The 22,677-nt window shown below is 38.8% G+C and overlaps 1 protein-coding gene across 2 annotated transcripts in view; it reads left to right on the top strand.

Annotated features, from left to right (window-relative positions):
* LOC120092892 (DNA mismatch repair protein MSH4) overlaps nucleotides 1-21,878 on the top strand; it is a 33,052-nt gene extending 11,174 nt beyond the window's left edge. Inside the window, exons 15-24 of one of the 2 annotated variants that reach the window (XM_039051134.1) lie at nucleotides 17,046-17,109; nucleotides 17,220-17,363; nucleotides 17,458-17,525; nucleotides 17,945-18,003; nucleotides 18,747-18,903; nucleotides 19,021-19,073; nucleotides 19,161-19,259; nucleotides 20,128-20,242; nucleotides 20,322-20,444; nucleotides 20,898-21,878. In XM_039051134.1, the coding sequence (XP_038907062.1) occupies nucleotides 17,046-17,109; nucleotides 17,220-17,363; nucleotides 17,458-17,525; nucleotides 17,945-18,003; nucleotides 18,747-18,903; nucleotides 19,021-19,073; nucleotides 19,161-19,259; nucleotides 20,128-20,242; nucleotides 20,322-20,444; nucleotides 20,898-21,062 (1,047 nt within the window). In that variant the 3' untranslated portion in view covers nucleotides 21,063-21,878. The remainder of the gene's footprint in view (nucleotides 1-17,045; nucleotides 17,110-17,219; nucleotides 17,364-17,457; nucleotides 17,526-17,944; nucleotides 18,004-18,746; nucleotides 18,904-19,020; nucleotides 19,074-19,160; nucleotides 19,260-20,127; nucleotides 20,243-20,321; nucleotides 20,445-20,897) is intronic. The other variant, XM_039051135.1, reaches the window with a different exon arrangement.
* The last annotated feature ends 799 nt before the right edge of the window (nucleotides 21,879-22,677 follow it).

Raw genomic sequence — 22,677 nt, forward strand, 5'->3', positions numbered from 1 at the left:
CCAAGCAGAGAGAACAAGCCTGTGGTGAGATATAGTGAGTAGGGAGCTTCTTTTGCAGAATATCTGCACAATTTAGCAGTCCATTCAGCATTATCCAAATCATAATGTTTATCCTCGGACTTTTAGATTTCCGCAATGCCGATTCTAGGCGTTTTCCAATTGGAGAGGCCAAGGATAGATGTTTGACAAGGGATTTTACTGAAAAGGACCAATTTGATTCTAAAGTCCACCATCTTTTATCTGGAACCAAATTTAGTGTAGAGGTGGAAAGTTGTCCAATAAGGAGTTGGAAATATTCTAACTCATCATCCTTTAGTAGTCTTCAGAATTGGATGGACCATAATTCTAGCGCATCATCCCAAAAATCATGGACAGCTCCGTCAGGCTTAGTAGAAATGGTGTAAAGACTTGGGAAGGAGGTTTTTAGAGGAACAAAGTCCAACCAAGGGTTGTTCCAAAAAGAAACCCTTCTACCGTTGCCTATTTTAAAAGATGCCAAAGCTTCTATTTTTAACCAAGTCCTTGATATGTTAACCCAAGGACTTCGTAAGCTGCAGTTAGCTTTTCCATTGGTATGCCAGCCGAACGTGCTTCTAGCATGGATACTTTTTATCACTTGACTCCAAAGGGATTTTTCATCAATGATAAACTTCCACCCCCATTTGGCTAGAAGGCTTTGGTTTTAAATTTTCAGACCTCCAATGCCAAGCCCACCATCTTCTTGCGAGCGAGTGACAAAATCCCATTTAACTAAGTGCTTTAGTTTACTTCCTGAGTGCCCTTCCCAGAAAAAGTTTCTCAATAGTCTTTCAATAATCTGGATCACCTTTTCTGGCATCAAGAAAATTGACATGTAGTATAAAGGGATGTGAGATAATACAGACTTACAAAGAGTAGAACGTCTTCCTCTAGAGAGATTGTATCTTTTCCATTTGTCCAATTTGCTTTGAATTTTATCAATCATTGGTTGCCAGAAAGTCACTTGTTTTGGATAGCCACCTAACGGGAGGCCAAGGTACATGAAAGGGAGGTGGACAACCATGCAATTCAATCTGGATGCTTCTGCTTTTAGCTTGATATTATCGATATTGATACCATTTAAAGCTGATTTGTCCCAATTTATCTTCAGCCCTGAACACCACTCGAAGAGTTCAATTGATTTCTTTAAGTTTTCTAACATCTTCGCATCATTTTTATAGAATATTAACGTATCATCAGCAAATTGCAAGATGGAGACATGAACTCTATCTTTGCCCACTAGGAAGCCTTCAAATTTTCTTTTCTCATGAAGTCTGGTCAGTAGTGCGCTTAAAACCTCACTGACTAATAGAAAAAGAAAAGGCGAAAGAGGGTCGCCTTGCCTTATGCCTCTTGTAGCTTGGATTCTACCTTTCTGTTTATGAAAATTGAGTATTTTGGGTTAGAGACACAACCCATCATCCACATCATCCATCTTGAATCAAAGTTCTTTTCAACGAGGATTTTTTCAAGAAACACCCAATCAACACAATCAAATGCTTTCTCTAAGTCAAGTTTTAAGATCCACCCTTTTTTTCTTCTTTGAACAATATTCCTCTACTACTTCGTTGGCTATGAGAATTGGGTCTAGGATTTGTCTTCCTTCAATAAAGGCACTTTGTGTAGTATCAATTATGCTTGGCATTATCTTCTTTAGTCTCTCAGCTAGTATCAACAATTTTGTATGTCAAAGTAGTTAAACTAATTGGTTTGAAATCACACCCGGACAACATCTTTTTTCTTTTGAATCAGGCTGATAAAATTCTCTTTTATACATGAGTTCAACTTTCCATTTCCATAAAAATTTTCAAAGAGTTCCTGGAACTTGTCTTTGAAAAAATTCCAGAATTTTATGAGGAATCCAACTTTGAATCCATCCGGGCCGGGGGCCTTATTTTTACCCAACGAGTTTAAAGCCAATCTGATTTCAACCGTGGTGAACTTGGTTGTCAACAAGGTATTTTGAGTACTGTTGACAAGGCCATTGAAATTTGAGAGGGATTGATCTTAGGCCAGGGGATTTGGTGTACAAAGAGGAGTAAAAGTCTAATATTAGGCCTTCAATTTCCTTGAAGGAGTGTGTTGCAATTCCTTGATCATTTAGTAGTTATGAGATAAGGTTCCTTCTCCTCTTTGCATCCAAAAACGGTGGAAGAATTTGGTGTTTTCATCTCCTAAACTTAACCAATTAAGTTTGCTTTTTTTGTCTTAAGTTCCTTTCATCAATTCTGTAAAGAGATAATAACTCAGCTTTCAAGGAGGTTCTCAAATCCCTTTCCATTTCCAGATTTTCGTAGTCTTCAGCTTGTAGGTCATACTTTTCAATTTCTTTTAATAGCTCTTCCTCTATTCTTTTTCTTTTAGTCTTAAATTCTGCGTTCCAGGTTTTTAAAGCAATCTTGACTTTCCTTAGCTTGGTGGCAATAACAAAGCCAGCTCAAACCTGTTGATCTCCGTACTCAAGGTGTTTTTAATAGCTCTGCAACTATCTTTGATGGTTAACCAACTGTTACAAAATTTGAAGGGGGAAAGTCCCTATTCAAAAGAACCTGCTTCAAGTAGAATGGGGAAGTGATCTGAACAGATGCGTGCTTGCCTTATAACTCTAGTGTTTGCAAAAGAATCATCCCAGGCATTGGAAATTAGGAATCTATCAAGAAGCGAACGTGATACTTTGGGCCCTTCTCTTGACCATGTAAATCAACCATTGTTAAGAGAGATTTCCATTAACTTTGCTGAGTCAAAGAATTTGTTAAACTTTTTCATTCCTTTTGTTGATCTCCCTGTTGGAAACCATTCTTGGGTCCTTGTGATTTTAAAATCACCACCTACACACCAAGGTTCACAACAGTAGTCTGAGAGCGAGAATAATTCCGGCCAAATGTGTTTTCTTTCTTTGTAGTATGTGGGACCATATACATTTGTGATCCAACAAGTTTTCTTACATATAATGAGGCATTTTACAGATAACGAATAGCCTCCTTTTAGCACCTCTGAGATTGTAATTTTACTTTCATCCCACATGGTTAAGATGCCTCTTGATTTGCCCAGAGCTTCCACAAAATCCCATCCGATGTCTTTGGAACTCCATAGTTCCTTTATAAAGCTGTTATAAAAAAAAATCTCTTAGTTTCTTGAATTAGGACCAAGTCTGGATTGATTTTCTTAATGCTTCTTCTTATAGCCATTCTTTTAGAGGCATCGCTCAGGCCTCTTGTGTTCCATGACAGGATCTTCATGGTATAGCACTTGGGATTATCCTAAGATCAAGTCACAATCTTCCACGACAAAAATCAGATTGGTTGGAATTTCCTTCTTGTCAATAGGCTTTATGAGGGGGAAGTTGTTGCAATCTGTCATGAATTCTTCTTCTAATTGGAAAATGCATTGCAATGCATTGTGGTGATCATCACCGAGTTCTTCCTCCTCTTGGAGAGTTTCAGGGACTGATCTGTCTAATTCTTCACTACTGATGCTGACTAATGAATCTTCATCTGAATCGTAGTTTTGATTAGCAACTTGTTGAGACTCGGAGGTACCTCGCACAAAGGCTACGTTTGAGCCGCCAATTTTAAAATCAAAATAAGAAAATGGTCGAGGATTATAAAGAGGATAATCCGACTTGTTACTAAAGCAAGTAGGATTTTGCACCTTGATACAACAATCTTCGAGCAGGTCTGCATTCATCATGGATGTCCAGCTGTTTCGGAATGAAGTTTTCTTTCTTATGAAGTGTTTTCAGTAAGGTTTTAGAGGTGAGGCTTGCTTGTAGGTTTTGATGCTCGATCATAAAGAGCTGTAGGGATATTCTTGGCACAAGGGAGGTCCTCTGTTAAAAGTGGACTAGGATTTTGGTGTGGGGATGCTGAAGGGGACCCTTGGGCTTCTTTAGAGAACAATGATTATGTCAATGTGGGACCCGAGTTCTTGAGTAATGGGAAATGATGAGGGGGCTTTTTGAATGCTTAAGAATTCAAATGGTCTGAGTAAGAAGGGTCTGCTACAACCGAATCCAATTCCTGCCTATCCTTGATGATTGAAGAGTCACTTCCGGCTATTTTAGTCTGTTGGCATTCCAACAAATTAAAAGCAGTGGTAAAGCTTGGTGTATGTTATTCTATAATTAGGATTTTCCATTCTTGTAAATATTTTGTGATATTTTCCTTTTCTATGCTTTGTACACTTGTATATATTCATATCTTTGGTGAATGAATAAAGCATTCTGATTCTTTCTCAAACCTAAGAGTTTTACATGGTATCAGAGCTCTCTAAATAAACTTAGGGTTTTTGTGAACCTTTGGGTTTGAGAATTTAAAACCCATTTGTGATACGTTTAGGGTTTTGTGGAGAGGTGAGTTTACTCACAGTCGCCGTCTTCGGTTCGTTCGCCGTCGTTAGTCGCCGCCGCTGGAAAAAAAAAGGGTTGTTTTTTTGACACCGCTCATTCCAAAGAGAAGCCCAGCCGTCGATCTACAAAACCCTCAAAGTCTGGTTGCCATTTGACCAGTGCGTGAGGCTCACGTGCCGCCTGTTCCAGCCTGTTGTCCGTCCACGTGCCGGTGCGTGTAGTTGCGTGCGCCGCCGTTTTTCGTTCGTCTTCAGTGAGGTTTCCTCAGTATTGTTGGCTCTTCTTGGTGGTGTGTTTGTTTGGGATATATAGATATACTCCTGTCTCTTATACACATCTAGATGTGTATAAGAGACAGGTTCTAGCCTACTGTCCGTCCACGTGCCGGTGCGTGTAGTTGCGTGCGCCGCCGTTTTTCGTTCGTCTTCAGTGAGGTTTCCTCAGTATTGTTGGCTCTTCTTGGTGGTGTGTTTGTTTGGGATATATAGATATACTCATTGCTTGTGTAGACATCTCTTCGGTAAATTAGGGTTTGATTCTTTGCTGTCCAGTGTCTACTTTTTGAGGTAATGGCTGATAAGAAACCAGTAATGTCTGAGATTGTTCCTATGGTGTCAAAAGTAACTGAACATAAGTTGAATGGATCCAACTACTATTCATGGAGATCAAATCTAGGAGGTGTTGTTTGCTATTATTGTCATAAACCTGGCCATACGAAACGTGAATGTAGAAGATTGTTGAATAAGGGTCAGAGGATGCCATCACCCTCTGCACATGTCGCCTTTACTCCTGATAATCTTGACAATTCAATTACGATTTCTGCAGGGGAGTTTGCTAAATTTCAGCAGTATCAAGAGTCATTGAGGGCATCATCTTCTACTCATTATGACCATCGCAGAGACAGGTAACATTTCTAAATGCCTTCTTTCCTCCACGTCAAAATGGGTCATTGACGCTGGCGCTACAGACCATATGTCAGGTAACCCCAGTTTATTCTCTACCCTTTGTACATCTACCTTGTCACCTAATGTCACTATAGCGGATGGAACCTCCACTCCTGTTTTAGGATCAGGAACCGTCCATCTCACCGAATCAATTTCTTTGTCATCAGTTTTAAATTTACCAAATTTCTCGTTTAACTTGATTTCGGTCAGTAAACTCACTCGTGATCTTCATTGTTGTGTCTCCTTTTTTCCTGGTTATTGTTTATTTCAGGATCTTACGACGAAACAGACTATTGGTAAAGGGCGGGAAGTTGGAGGTCTTTACATCTTTGAACCACAAACACCTATGGCCATCACATACTTTAGCATGTCGTCTCACTTTAAAGAGCATTGTCGTTTGGGTCATCCGTCTATCTTTGTGTTGAAGAGTCTTCGTCCACAACTTCAACATTTGTCTTCTTTCGATTGTGAGTCATGTCAGTTTGCTAAATTTCATCGTTTGAGTTCGTATCCTCGAGTCAATAAACGAGCTAGTGCTCCTTTTGAATTAGTCCATTCTGATGTTGGGGTCCTTGTCCTGTTGAGTCCAAAGGAGGGTTTAGGTATTTTGTTACATTTGTCGATGACTATTCTCGTGTTACGTGGTTATATTTAATGAAAAGTTGTTCTGAGTTACTTTCTCATTTTCGTATTTTCCATGCCGAAATTCAAACTCAGTTTAGTGGTATTCTTAAAATCCTACGGAGTGATAATGCTAAGGAATATTTTCTCTCATACACTCAAGTCTTATTTAGATGCCCATGGCATTCTTCATCAATCTTCTTGTGTTGATACTCCATCTCAAAACGGGGTTGCAGAACGAAAGAATCGTTAATTTCTTGAGACAGCCAGAGCTTTGATGTTTCAGATGCATGTTCCAAAATCCTTTTGGGCTGATGCTGTTTCCACAGCTTGTTTCTTAATAAATCGCATGCCCTCTTCCATTCTTAAGGGTGATACCTTTTCGTACTTTATGCCCCAAGCAACATTTGTTTCCCATTCAACCCAAAATATTTGATTGTACCTGCTTTGTTCAGGACGTTCAGCCTCAGCATACCAAGTTGGATCCAAAGTCCTTAAAATGTATTTTCCTTGGTTATTCCTGTGGCCAAAAGGGGTATCGGTATTATTGTCCTAGTCTTAATAAATATTTAGTCTCTTCTGATATCACATTTTTTGAATATACCCCATTTTTCTCATCACCGTCTTTCTTTTCGAATAAGAGTCAGGGGGAGCATAAGGAATTAGAGGATGATTTCCTTGTCTACGCAGTTATTTCTCCTCCCGATCCTCTTCCTGTGGCTACCTCTACTCTTCCTGATTCATCTCTTCCTCCCATCGTTAAGGTCTATACTCAACGACAACCTCCTCCAGTTCCATGCCTTGTACCAGAGTCTTCTTCGTCATTAGATCCAGAAGCGGGTGATGATCTTCCTATTGCTCTTCGTAAAGGTAAACGTACTTATGCTCATCCTATTTCCTCTTTTGTTTCATATAACCATTTGTCACCTTCCACATGTTCATTCATTGCATCCTTAGAGTCTGTATCCATCCTGAAAGCTGTTCATGAGGCTTTGTCTCATCCTGGTTGATGTGCCGCAATGGTGGAGGAGATGACTGCCTTAGATGATAATTGTACTTGGGATTTAGTTTCTCTCCCTGCAGGAAAGAAGGCTATCAGTTGCAAATGGGTGTTTGCAGTTAAAGTCAATCCTGATGGTTCTGTTGCTCAGTTAAAAGCGCGTCTCGTAGCGAAAGGCTACGCACAAACTTATGGCATTGACTATGCTGATACTTTTTCTCCTGTAGCAAAAATGCCATCTGTGAGGTTGTTTATTTCATTAGCTTTAATCAATCATTGGCCTTTACATCAGCTTGATATTAAAAATGCATTTCTTCATGGTGATCTTCAGGAAGAGGTGTATATGGAGCAACCACTAGGGTTTGTTGCTCAGGAGGAGAATGGAGCGGTGTGTCGCTTTTGTAAATCTTTATATGGATTAAAGCAGAGCCCACGAGCTTGGTTTGGTAAATTTAGTCAGGTGATTGAAAGCTTTGGAATGCGGAAGAGTAGGTCAGATCATTCAGTCTTTTTTAAGAGATCTGAGGGTGGTGTCATCTTGTTAGTTGTATATGTGGATGATATTGTGATTATTGGTGATGATGCTTCAGGCATCCAGTCTCTAAAGATCTTTCTTCATAGTCAATTCCATACAAAAGATTTGAGCATGTTGAAATACTTCTTAGGAATTGAGGTAATAAGAAGCAAGAAAGGAATTCTATTATCACATTCAAGAAGAGGAAAGCTAGTGGCGGTTCGAGTATCATATTGCCATGGTCTCCCTAACAATATGTGACATACATCCATTTCCAATACATCGCATACTATTTAGTCCTTGTAGCTATTACCAATCGAAAGGGGAATGGTGCAAATTTCACTTACTTGTGCCTCGCCACCTTTCTTTACCCATGCTATCTTGTATGGGTTTGGATGAGTCTCCACTTTGAGATTTAGAACCGCCACTAGCTTTTTGGAGACAAAATTCTCGCTATTTCTACTGTCTATGATGACATTGCATACCTTGTTGTTGATTGTACACCTTATTTTGAAAAGACAATCACTTTGGGGGTTCAAATCCTCTTTAGGAGTGATTAACATTCTTTGGAGAACACAAGCGAGTCTATCACCATCATCCGGTTCAATGAACTCGGCTTCCTCATCTTCTTCTTCACTGTTTTCAGCCATCATTTGTTCTTCCTCTTCTATGTAAGCTACTGTTTTTCGTTGGGGGTATGCATTAGATAGATGACCAACTTGGCCACATCGAAAGCATTTACCCAAAGAAGGCCTATTGTAGGGATTTTGGGCTCTTTTCTTGAATGTGGTCTCGGTCTTCTTCTCCTCACTTCCTTCTTGATTTTCTTTATCTTTGTCTTTGGTCAAGGCTGGTGGATTTGGAGGATTTGGTGCTTTACTTGCAGCACTAACCCTTTTGCTTGTGGAGGCTTCCCAAGCGGACCTTCTTGATGAATTCTTGACTCGGATTTCGTTCATCTCTTCCACAGTTTCAGCAAAAGAGATAGCTTCAATAAAAGAGTGGAAAGGTTGTAGTTTTACCTTTTCTTTGATATCCATGCATAGACCTCTAATAAACCTTGCAATCAAATGTTGCTCACCCTCCATAAGGTTTGTTCTTGCTCCTAGTCGATGGAATTCTTCAATGTAATCAGCCACCGATCGTCCTCCTTGTCTACAATTTTGATATTGACTATACAAGGTTTATTCGTAATTAGGAGGTAGGAAGCGTTCCTTCGTTAACCTTTTCATCTTCTCCCACGAATGAATTGGTCTTCTGCCAATTCTTCTCCGATTGATCTCAAGTTGATCCCACCAAGCCGAGGTGCCAGCTTTTAACTTTAGTGCCACGAGATGCACTTTCTTGTGCTCGGGAGTGTTCATGTATGTGAAGAAATTTTCTGTGTTCTTGATCCAGTCAAGAAATGCTTCAATGTCTCGCTTCCCACTGTAACTTGGCAAGTCAATTTTCATCTTGAAATCATTGTCCTCACGTCTCTCGCCCATTCCTCTTCTTGGCACAAAGAATTCTTCTTCTTGATCATATTCACTAGATGAATCCCAATCTTGGTTTTTTTGATATCTTTCTTGGCCAATTGGTTGTCTTCTTAGATTTTCATGGTGCTGTCTTTGAATTCTTTGATGTCTTTCTTGAAATATTTCTTTTTGGCCATTTCTTGCCTATCCGCCGCCTCTTCTTCCTCTTCCTCCCCATTCTTGATCAACTAGTTGAATATTCTCTTGATTTTGAGGTGCGGTTGCAAGCATTTCAACTCTTCTAGCAAGAGTTTCCATGCTTTCTTGAAGGTTTGTTAAGGTGCCATGAATTCCCTCCAATGAGTTCTCAACGGACAGCAAGCGTCGGGTTGAGGTTCTTGGAGAGAGGGTGGGAGTATCTTCCACCTCTTGTTCTTGCCCGTGTACATCTCCTTCGATTGATTGATGGGCTCTCCTGGTTCTCAAATATTGGAGTGCTCTGATATCAATTTTGGTGTGAAACCAAAAATCTAATATTTTGAATCAATGAATCTCTCCTCAAAATGAGGGAAGAGGCTTTATTTATAGAGAAAGATTACAAGTTTGTTCAAAACTAACAAACTAACTATAGTTAAAGTCAAAACTAACAAACTAACTATAGCTAATTAAAGAAGTAAGCCTTCTAGTTACATCAAAGCTTTTATTTAAAACGTCTTTTGCATTTACCGAGGGTGCGGCTATTCGACTGCCCTGGGACGTTTTAAAATCTTTACTGACTCTCTCTTCATTGAATTCTCTGCCTTCTCTTTCCTCATTGAATTATCGGCATTCTCTTTCCTCATTGTGTTCACATCTAACCGGTTAGGACTTCCGAATTGTGTGCCTTCTGATTGAGGCTGGTCAGCCTTCTCTTCTGGCGAACTAGTCCCATGAACTACCCTTTGGGATTGGTCTGCCTTCCTTTCCAGCAAGCGATCGATTTTAACATTAGATTGTTCCATCTTAAACGTGGAAAACAGAGGGTTTCTTGAGAAGTTTGATGATTTACTGTTGCTTCAAGGAAGGACCAATCGGAATTCATACTCAATGAATTCACCCTTTCATCTTTCATGACTTGGTTTAAGCGAGCCAATCAACTGGATTTGAGAAGTCTTTTCCACTTAGTTCGCCCTTAGTTTTGCTTGGGGGGTCCAAAAACTCTATATCTCCATAATGTAGAAATATGCTTCCTCTGTTTTCCTCTGAAATTTCTAACGTTGCTGACAAAAAACCACATAGGTTTTTCTTTACTTGAATTTTAGCTTCAACCACATTAAGTAGATTCCGTGTTTCAATTGAAATAGATTCTAAACCTCCGAAATAGGCCCCTATTGCTTCAAACGTTTGCTTACACCAATAATCTAACGGTAGATTTCTTATGGATATCCATCCTCCATATCCTTTTATTGAACTTGGCCGGTTGTGTACTGATTTATTCCACTTTTTGAACTTCAAGTGAAAGTGTCCTACCTTCTGCCAAGTTCCGAGTTGCTCTATTAGATCTTCTAGATTCCCATTTTCCAATTTTATCAAAGCATTTTCATCTGGGAGAGGGTTGACTATTACTTCAGAGTTGAACCAGAGCTTTAGTTTTTTGGAGACTTCTGGCCATTTATTGAACTCAAATAGCCTTGTGACTACCCATAAATTGTTGAAGTCTTCTTTAAAGACTTCTTGGTTTTTTTGGAACCAAAACTCTGTCTTGCTCTGTTTTTCAATAGCCGGAGCATGGGAGGAGCTCTATTTCTTGTTGTTTCTTATGGGTGTGCTTTGATTCAATGATGGTGGAACAAAATTTGTTGAAGACTTTCTTCCCCTTAATATATCCGCAAAGTTGATATCATGAGTGTATTTGGCTGCCCGATCTATGGACTTCAAATGCTTCTTTAGCAAACAAATTCCGCCATATAACTTCATAGAATCACATAACATGTTAACAAAGGAATGCCAACCTGAATTTGAAATACCTGATGGGACGTGTATGAAAAATCTTCCTCCGGACGCAGGCCAAACAACACATCTCAATAACCAGCTCGAAGAGTTGCGAATCTTGGATAACCTTGTAACACCGAATTCATCTTGTCCACTTTTGACAAAGAAGCTTGAGGTTGGAGACTTAATCAGAACAGAGATATTCTCCATGAGCCAAAAGAGCTGCGATTCTGATAGAACTAGATGTTTCTTAACTTCCACGTCTTCTATGAAGAATTGTCCATCTTGGAGGTAAACACAAAAATGTACTTCATTTATCCTACAACTTTTGACTTCCATGGATAATCTGTTCTGCAACTCCGGCGATGAAGTGGCAACGACGTTGGGTAAGGAGGTTAAGAGGGAGGAGAAAGGAGAGAGGAGAGAGCGTTTTTGGGGGTGGGAGGGGGGAGGGGGCGTAGGTAAGTCTTTTCTTCAATGCAATGTTTATTGGACTTCCTGAACATTAAGCCCTTACNCTTCAATGCAATGTTTATTGGACTTCCTGAACATTAAGCCCTTACCAGGAGTTGCCTTCAGATACTGTAAAATGCATTTAATAGCTATCATATGTTCTTCGCAAGGGGCCTGCATGAACTGACTGACAACACTCACTGCATAGGATATATCGGGTCTAGTGTGGGATAAGTAGATTGACTTTCCAACTAATCGCTGATATCTCTCTTTGTTGACGGGAACTCCGTTGTCTGTATTGCTAAACTTTGCATTATACTCCACAGGGGTGTCCACAGGTCTACACCCAGTCATTCCTGTCTCCTTGAGAAGGTCAAGAGTGTACTTTCGTTGAGAGACTGAAATACCTTCTTTTGACCGAGCCACTTCCATCCCAAGGAAATACCTCAACTTTCCCAGGTCTTTAATTTCAAATTCCTCGGCCATTCTTGCTTTAAGTCTCATAATTTCAATATTATCATCACCAGACAGCACAATATCATCGACATAAACAATAAAAACCGCGATCTTCCCTGAACCTGACTTCTTTGTGAACAATGTGTGGTCTGAGTGCCTTTGATTATACCCTTGAGCTTTAACAAAATTGGTGAATCTGTCAAACCACGCCTTCGGGGACTGTTTCAGTCCATATAACAACTTCCTTAGTCTGCAAACCCGGTGCTTAAACTAGCTTTCAAAACCAGGGGGAGGGCTCATGTAGACTTCCTCTTCAAGTTCTCCATTAAGAAACACATTTTTTACATCTAATTGATGAAGGGGCCAATCTTTATTCACTGCAACAGACAACAACACTTGAACAGTATTAAGCTTGGCCACAGGGGAGAATGTCTCAGAATAATCTATTCCAAAGGTTTGAGTAAAGCCTCTAGCGACCAGTCTAGCCTTGTATCTATCAATCGTGCCATTAGACTTGTACTTTATGATAAAGACCCATTTGCATCCAACCGTCTTGTGTCCCATTTTTCTCTAGAGCCCTCATTTCTTCCATCATTGCAGCCTTTCATTCAGGAGTTCCCATTGCAACATGTATACCACTCGATACTATTACTGTATCTAGACTGGTAGTAAGAGCCTTGAACTCAGGAGATAAGTTGCTGTACGTCATGTAACTATGCACAGGGTACTTGGTACAATAGGAAGATCAAGAGAGACATCATGGCTCTCAATTTTGTCAAGTTTCCCACTATAATTCGTCGTTTGTTCCAAGGACCTTCTACACAATCATCTTCCCTTGCACTGCTTTCATTCTCTGGAGTTATTTCCTCAGGATTGTTATTTTCAGCAATCTCTCCATCTCCCACAGTTTCCTTGGTTTCCTCAGTACCGTCACCCCTTTCTCTATCCTTACCCATTCTGCAAATGTCAGTCTCAACACAATTATCCATATCACCAATAGAAATACACATACCTGGAGCTGAAGCTGGGTCGAACTCATGAACTGGAGCCGGAGAAACCACAGATGGCACTATTTCCTTCCTGAGATTCTTCCTATAGTATGTTATCCACGAAACTTGATTGGTAGGGAGGACGGGATTGACATGAACTGGTTCAGGCGGCAAATCTAAGGGAACTGAGTACGTGGACCAATTAGTCTCTTCAATAAGACTCTCCCCCTGAAGATGGCTAACGGGAAAGAAAGGCTGATCCTCGAGAAAGGTAATATCCATGGAGACGAAGTATTTTCGAGAAGGTGGATGATAACATTTATACCCACATTGGTGGAGAGGATACCCAACAAAGACACACCTTTGAGCACGAGGGGTAAACTTCGTGCGATTTGGACCATGGGTATGAACAAAGATGACACATCCAAACACTCAGAGAGGCACATTAGGAATCAATCGGGTGGTAGGGTACGACTCTTTGAAACGATCAAGGGGATTGTGAAAGTCTAAAACACGAGAAGGCATGCGATTTATGACGTGGGCGGCAGTAAGAATGGCATCCCCCCATAAGTAGGAAGGAAGGGAAGTGGACAACATAGGGTAACGAGCAACTTCCACCAAATGACGATTTTTCCACTCGGCCACTCCATTCTGTTGAGGAGTGTAGGCACATGAGCTTTGGTGGACAATCCCTTTAGAAGCAAGAAAATCCCGAAAAGAATTGTTAAAAACTCACGCCCATTGTCACTTCGCAGAATTGCAATTTTTGTGTTAAATTGAGTTTCTACGGTAGCATAGAATTGCTAGAATATAGAAGACACCTCAGACTTATCATTCAGAAAGAATACCCAAGTAAGCCGAGTGTGGTCGTCAATAAAGGTGACAAACCAGCGTTTACCTGTAGAAGTGGTGGTTGGCGAGGGACCCCAGACATCACTGTGGACAAGGTTAAAAGGTCTAGATGGTTTGTAGGGCTGAGAGTGAAAGGGAACACGACTTTGTTTGGCTTGGATACACACATCACAATGTAAGGAAGATATATTAATATTACGAAACAAATGCGGAAACAAATACTTCATGTATGAAAAATTTGGATGCCCAAGACGATAATGCCATAACATAAAATCATTCTCAGAAGTAGAAAAGTTTAAAGAAATAAAACTCGTCCTATAACAATCCCTAGAGGAAGTATCGTTAGTCAGGAAATAGAGCCCCCTTTCATGTTGGGCAATACCAATCGTCTTCCTCGAGCTCAGATCCTGAAATAAAATAGAGTCGGGTGAGAAAACCCCTGACAATTTAAATCTCTTGTAAATTTAATGACTGATAATAAGTTATATGAAATCTTTGGGACATGTAGCACATCACGCAACACTAAATCCTCAAAAGGAGAGAGATGCCCTTTTCCAGCAACAGGGGCAAAGGACCCATCTGTGATTCTGATTCTTTCATTGCCAGCGCTCGGATAGTATGAAATAAAGTGATCAAATGAGCCAGTTAGATGATCTGTAGCTTCTGAGTCCACAATCTAGGATTTTTTTACCATTTATATTAATCAGACCAAAGGACTGAGCCGTACCTGAGTGTGCAATTGCACTGACACGAAAGTTCTGGCCATTTAGCTTTTCTCCAATAATGAATCCTGCAGAATTTTCCATTGATCCAGACAACAAATTTGCAGTAGGTAAAGTATGGAAAGAATTTATCGAGTTTTTGGAATACAATGGAAGATTAGTGGGTGGATCTGGTTGAACACTTTGCGAGTTTATGCCAAGAACCGTTCCAAAATCCACAATCTATTGCTGAAGATAAGCAAATGGCCTTTGGATCTCACTAGGGAAAACACCCATAGACTGCCCATTGCCCGTATCTCCATTCAAAGCTGTCGGATTGAAGCTGTGAGCCGCGTCGCTATTGTCGGACGTGGCTGGACCAACCGGTGGTGGCTGCTACTCAACAGAAACTCTGCTGCTGGTCGAGCTAATGAGATCGATGCAGCTCGTCGTCTGCAACCGAGGGTTCGAGGTCGTTTGGGTTGGTGCGATCCATGGCTGAGCTGACGGCTGGGCATCGAAGGGTTGGGCACTGTCGAAGGGTTGGGCACGATCCTTACCACGCACGGTCTGGGCGCCGTTGAAGAGTTGGGCGCGATCCGGTCTGGTCGTCGATTGGTTGGGCTGTCTCCACGGCTGGTGTTGTCTGTCCGGCACTGATCTGTTGAAGAAGACGCGGTAAAGTAGCCTCCAGGTACTGTTGGACAGTCTCCTTAATTGTGGCAGCCATCTCGGAGTTGATCGTCAAAGGGGACTCATCAATGGCGGCTAGGGTTTCGTCGCCTTGCTCTGATACCATGATGAAAATAAAACATGAAGGAGAAGAAGAATACAAATGGTTTACGTGGAAAACCCTAGAACCAGGGAGAAAAAACCACGATAGAGACTTATTTTTTTTATTATTGAAGTGATACACAAAATACAAGGAGACTGTTCAAATAAATAGACAAGAGGAAACCCTAGGTCAATGGAAAAATTACAAATATGCCCCTAGGGCAATACAACTATTTTTGACAGGGTTTAATAGCCAAGATTCTACCACGTACCTCGTCTCATTCTTTATTAGGGCCGAGAAGAAATTTGAATGCTTGTTTCTTCTCAACTATCTTTTTGTATGTAGCTCTATCTGCAGTGCATTCCCACTTGTGGCTTTCACATACCTCAAGTTGTTGCCAAAGACGAGATAGTTGAGTGAAGTAGTGAGTGACTTGCATATCCTCTTTCCGTATCTCGTGAATTTTGCCTTCAATTTCAAATGATTCCGCTGTATTTTCTTGGTCGGAATAGGTTTCACAAGCTGCTTCCCAGATTTCGCTTGCAGTCGAGAAGAGTAGAAATCTTTCACCAATCTCTGTCGTCATGGAGTTGATTAGCCATGACATTAACCATATTATTTTCGCCTTTCCATGTCTTGTATTTTGGATTAGCTTGGTCTGGGATGAGATTTTCGCTTGATAAATAATCTTCCTTTCCTTTTCCACATATAAACATCATGAGCAAGGGAGATAATTGGAAGTATGGTCCTTTCTGTATTGTTAGGATTCATAGATGCCATACTAGAATGTTAAATTCTGTAAAGGAAGATATTTAGTACTTACTCAAATATTCCTTGTAACAAAGGAAAAAACAGAAGGATAGTTTCTCAGACCTAAAGCTGGAGGAAGAAGGGACCCGAAATAATAAAAAACGGTTTAGATATGTCCAGACCCACGACCCACGAAGACCTGCAACCCACGAACAGATTTAGCAGTGGTGCAAGAAAAATAGGGGAAATGGATATGCTCATGGCCCATGACCCAATTCGATTCAGCCCACAACTCAAATATGCTCGACCCGGTTGGATACACGATGAAAAACCCTTGTTTAGCCGTGATTCGTTTAAGAAGATTTCGATCGAAGCTGTCACGCTCAGCCCACGATTCTTGGCCGATTTGTTTCAGAAGATTTCGATCGAAGCTTGGCTGTGACTTGCTTTTGACGCGAAGCTTGGCTGCGATTTTCTTCTATTCTTCTATTTGGATGATTCCTCACAGATTTGCTTCGGACGTGAAGCTCCCGGTTATAGATAGAGGTTTTCTGATGCACAACTTCAAACTAATCGGTACGTTGATTGAATCTTCAATGATCTATTTTTCTTTGCTAAGGTTTCAGACGTGAAACTTATGGAAATTCACAGAGTAGCTTTGATACCGTATTGAAATTTCTTAATTCTCTGAATTTTTCTCATTCCTTTACAAATGGTTATAGTCCTAATATATACAACGATAAAAGCCTAATACGGCAAAGATAATCAACGGTACAAAGAATGGAAAAAAGGAAAGAATATTACAGAAAAAAATGAATACTAATTACAAAATAATATTCCAAAGAATGAGGGAAAAAGAAGACTTTCTATATTCAACCGTAATTGTTACCTTTTCTGTACTCAATTGTGGAGTGTTGTCATTCTTACAATCATGAAACATCTCGGAAATGATATAAATATATAACCTAAAAAGTTCAGTCATTTAACTATAATGCTAAAGATTTCATGTCATCAAGATGATGCATGGTTTGTTGATCCACAAAATTCTCAAGCAGTTTGGAGAAAGTGTTGTTGGCAACGATTATACACACCTCCACCATTTTTTTTGTTCTGAATTTGCGATCCACATTTGTGTGCCATGCAAATTATGCTGTAGGATGCAGCAAAACTCTTAAGTGTCTTTATTCCATTTTCAGCTGAATGTTAGAAACAAGTCTGCTGCAGGAGAATGCTATATTCGTACAGAAATTTGCCTGGAAGGTCATTTCACATGCTTAGTTATATAGTAAATCTTCAATCATGAGCTACCAATGATTTAGTTCACCTGTATCTCTGAATTTGTAGTTTATTTTACGCCCATTCAAATGCAGGACTGGTAGATGCCATAAGAGAGGACGTCTCTATGCTGACACTGCTCGCAGAAGTCTTGTGCCTCTTAGATATGATTGTCAATTCATTTGCACATACAATATCAACAAAGCCTGTTGATCGATATAATAGGCCAAACTTTACAGGTAATCCAACATATTTTCCTGCCTTTCATTCAATCTGATTTTTCTGAATGCAACAGCAAACCTGACAATGATTGATTTTCCTTGACACAAATAGATAATGGTCCGATGGCAATTGAAGCTGGAAGACACCCAATCCTAGAAAGTATACACAACGATTTTGTTGTACGTATAACTTCATTGTCAATTGCTGATACTTTTAGTATAGGATTGTGTAAGAGACCTAGTTAGGGATATAATAGGAGTATTACTACAATATTAGTATGGTTATTAGAAGAGGTATATTAATAATTAGATAGTAAGCTTGTTAGGGCTTTTTAGTTATAAATTGAGGGAATGGATTGAGAGGAAGGTGTGAAGAATTTTGTAAGATTTCCTTTGGGGAATTTGGGAGAGGATTCCTAGCCCTCGAGAATTTGTTGAGGTTTATTGTAGTTTCGTTAGTGATATTGCTATATGTATTTCTATCTTTTAATGTTCTTGTTTTGTTCTTGGTGTTCTTGAGTGTTCTTGTTAGGAGGTATCCTAACAAATTGTTTTGTATGTAGACACTTTTTATGGAAATTTGAGTTTCTTCTTTGCAGGCTAACAGCATATTTCTATCGGAAGCAGCCAACATGATAATTGTCATGGGTCCAAATATGTAAGAACTCGCCCCATGACATGATTTAAGATTGCACAAAAAAGCTGTTGATTTATTTTTCCTGTTTTATCTTTGGTTGGTTAACTTCTTTGAACAAAGTGATTCAGAAAGAGAAGAAACAAATGATCTACAAAGTGATAGTTGCCTAATAACTCAAAAGGGAGAGCACTTATGAACTAAAAGTACATCATTTGTGGTGCTAAAAGCATCCTCTCATCTTAGTGGAACCTTTACGTAAACTCCTCATGAAACTAGTACATGAGGGAAAATTATGAGCTTAGTCATCATCACTGGAAACACAAGATCAATGTTGTTCCAGTAGTATCAAATATGCATAATCAATGAAGTGTTATGACTAAGAAATGCTTGGAATATCCCTTCTTAATAATAATAATAGAAAAATCACATCATAAACAATCTTGGAAACATTGAAAGAGATTTAATTATGGTATATATATATCATCTTCACTGAAACACTATCTTTTCTATTTCTTGTAAGACAAAAGTATTATTTCCACAAATGTCCAATCCAAAGGGAACATTGTGCAATAAATTCATTGATACTCTAGGAGAATGAGCTGAATATAGATAATAGTAAAGGTAATTTGAATTTCATTTAAACATCTCTTACTCAGTTAAGCCGGGGGAACCTCAATTAATCCTTCCAGTTAAGATTCAGGCTGCCATTATACAACTTGGAAGTCTTTAGATGACATGCTTTAATGTACTATTATTTCTTGCAGGAGTGGAAAGAGTACCTACCTTCAACAAATGTGCCTTCTAGTTATTCTTGCTCAAATTGGATGTTATGTTCCAGCACATTTCTCAACCTTGAGAGTTGTTGATCGTATATTCACACGAATGGGCACAGATGATAGTCTAGAGTCCAACTCCAGCACAGTATTGTTTTCCTAAATGATTCATAATTTATTTTCTTTATCCATCCATAGTTTGAATTTGAAAGCAAGGATTAATACCAAGAAAGCATCTTTTCATTAATATATTACTGGGTTGCAGTTCATGACAGAGATGAAGGAAACAGCTTTTGTAATGCAGAATGTCTCTCAAAGGTAAATTAAATCTACTATGAACTAGAACTTGAAGAACTCTCGAAATGCTTCACGTTTTATTGAAACATATTGTTCACTGGAATGTAGAAGTCTCGTTGTCGTGGATGAACTTGGGAGGGCAACTTCTTCCTCTGATGGATTTGCAATTGCATGGAGCTGCTGCGAACATCTTTTGTCACTCAAAGCGTAATATCCTTACCAACATTTTTACTTGATTGCAAGAGATGCATATAATATTTTAGATAAAGCAATGCATACTATTTTCATCTACAGTAATCAATAAGGTTTTAAATCCATCAACATGGACATGGTTCATTTGGTCAAGTGATATATTATCGACCTAGAGGTTGAGTTTCAAATCTTCACTGTTGTTTATTGCAAAAAGAAAAAGAAAAAAAAAAAAAAATCAGATTCTAGATATTAGTGAAATGCGCCTGGTCTTTTTTCGGCCCATATAAAATTCATGGCTCACCATTTCTCATTCAAATTAAATCACTAGAATGTTGATAGATTTGGAGAATTTTCCATAGTACATTCATTGCTTACCATAATTGTAGCATTTAAGAATGATGAAGGCCCATAAACTAAATCTGTAACATTTAATAAGGATAGATTTGTAGGGAATAGGTATTACAATAGTAATAGAATTTTGTTGGAATGTCTTGAATCTGTTATCTGACACTTTGAGCAACCAAGTACGAAGTCTCATTGATTGGGACAATGCCCTCAAAATCTAAGTAGTTTTCCGTATTTGTCTATTTATGTTATTTATGTTTTGGACCCTAGGATTTATAGAAGTGGATTGTAAAAACTCTCTAACCCTAAAGGATCTTTGCTTTGTAGTCTGAATAATTCTCCCTAATAATAAACTATTCTTTCTTTGTCCGTGGATTAACCCATTGTTTCTGAACCATGTAAATCTCTATGTCGATTCTCTTTTACATTATGTTTTCTGTTCATCATTCATTATCGATTCTTAACAAAAAAAAATTTCTGATTTGGGTCACAAGTGAACTTCAATGAATGTACTTGCCGTGTTCTTTGTCTGCCTCAGTTATACCATATTTGTCACTCATATGGAGGGCCTATCAGAGCTAGCAACCGTCTACCCAAACGTAAAAGTTCTTCACTTCCATGTGGATATAAGGAATAACCGTTTGGATTTCAAGGTACTGTTTTCCAGTTCTGTTAGTCTATCATCCTTTTTATTGTCACTTTTCTGACTTAAAGGTTCGAATCGTCGACTAGTTCCAATTAAAGGATGGAATGAGACATGTACCACACTATGGCCTTTCATTAGCAGAAGTGGCTGGATTGCCCAGCTCGGTAATTGAAACTGCTAGAGACATTACTTCCAGGATCATGGAGAAGGTAATTCAGTCTTGGGTTGAATTGTTAAGTTATAATGAACCAAAATTTACCAATTCATGAACGTTGCTTTCTTCTTTAAACTATAGTTTTTAGTCATCTAAAAACAACAAATTTTTTAAAATTACTTTTTTTAGGTTTTAATTTTGGCTTGGTTTTAAAAAGAAAGTGAATAACAAAACAGAGATACTTATTGGTGAAAGTATGTTTACCAACTTTAACTTTTAAAGACCAAGAACTAGATAGGTAACAAACCATGTCTGATTAACTTGCTTTTATGAGTAATTTAAAAAAATGGTTTGAATGAACACAACCTAAGAAAGAATCGTTTCGATTCCATTTTGTCTCATTCTATTTCCCATTCGCGGAGCAGGATCCATTAATCTTGGGCTTTGATATTTCAATTGTATCTGGAAAATTATGATAATCTTAGATGGAAGATTTCAAATTGTGCAGGAAGAAAGACGGATGGAGATAAACTACTTGCAGTATCATCCAATCAGAATGGCCTACAATGTAGCTCAGCGTCTGATATGTTTGAAATACTCCAGCCACGATGAAGATTCAATACGAGAAGCATTGCAAAATCTTAAAGAGGGCTACATTAGTGGCAGGCTATGATTCTTGGTAATCGTTATATAAGACACAATTATTCATAATTCCATGCTTGTGTGCAGAAACAACTCTACACTTGCAACTGATGAAGTTCGCGTTTGTACAGAAAAAGAGAATGGAAGAGGCGAGGAAACTTAAAGAAAAAAAAAGCTCATCTCGAGTCTTTTTTAAGCTAATCAAATAACACATTTGATACGGATTTAGTGGGAAAATAGGGCTGATTCCAAAACTATTTTGCAAAAAAAACCATCTCCCTGAAAATTATTTGCAAAATTAGGGGTATTGGACTAAATTAGGGGTATTGGATTCAGTCTTTCTGGAATTCAGTCTTTTGAAGAGACTGCAGTCTTGCTCCACCTCAGTGCAGACATGGCAGTGGCACCTCAAGTGGCGGACACCTCAGCAGTCAATTCAGTCTCACTGAATCCTTGGAACTTAGTATATTCTTCTGCCAGCGTCACTTATGGGACGGCACACTGATGCCGTTTGATTCTCTCTCTCTTTTTAATTATAAAATAAATAATCAAATTTATTTCCGTTTGAAGTAAAAAAATTAACCCATGGTTCAATTCTTCAAAGCTCCCTCAAAGTTCTCTCGAACTCCCTGAAGTTTCTCCCAACTCTCAAAAATTTCCCAAACTTCTTTAACACTCGCTCAAATTTCTCCCAACCTCTCCTAAAATTATCCCAAATTCTCTCAAACTTCCCTAAAAAATATCTCAAATCTCTCTTCAACATTTTCATTATGAAGACAAAGATCTCTTAAAACAATATCAACATTTTCATTTTAAATATACGCTTTTTATTTGATTTTTTCTTTTGGTTGTTGATCATGGATGCATGTTTACATATATATATTTTTTGTTTACGTTTACATATCTTTTAACTAAGTTTTTTAGATATTATAGATAATACTAATATAATTTTTCATTTTGTACCGCAACTATATCTCAATATTCTTCTATTTCCCTACCATTATTAGATGGAAAGAAATGCATTTATTTATTTGTTGAGTATACAATCATACATGCATATTTTTGTTTAGTTTTATTTATCTTTTATCTTGTACAGTATAATGTTTCTTTTAATGTGTTTCTCTTGTTAAGGATACCAACACAGCCAACCACGTCACCAAAAGAAAATCCACTCAACAGTCTCGTCAGCAGTGCAAAACTTCATAAATTACAGTCTTACCTCTTTACTAATTGAATAGGATTTACCAAAAGAATAGGATGGTTAGAACAAGTGTCTAACCATTTATTTTGTTGAGTTATTCTTGCATTCCCAAATTAGAGATTCCATATTGTATAAATACAACACCTATGTACATTTCAACATACAATAAAATATAAAGGAAAGGTTGGCATGCCACCGTCGTGTACCTTCTGCATTATCGTCTACCTAGCTAAAATTGTCATTTACCTTTGTTTAAATACTATCGTCTACCTCTTGACGTTATCGTCTACACGACATCATCTATCGCTTGACGCTATTGTCTACCTCTTGATGTTATCGTTTACACGACATCGTCTATCGCTTGACGCTATCGTCTACCTCTTGACGTTATCGTCTACACGACATCGTCTATCGCTTGACGCTATCGTCTACCTCCTTTAGACGA

This window comes from Benincasa hispida, chromosome 12 (assembly GCF_009727055.1).
Source record: "Benincasa hispida cultivar B227 chromosome 12, ASM972705v1, whole genome shotgun sequence".
Classification (NCBI taxonomy): Eukaryota; Viridiplantae; Streptophyta; class Magnoliopsida; order Cucurbitales; family Cucurbitaceae; genus Benincasa; species Benincasa hispida.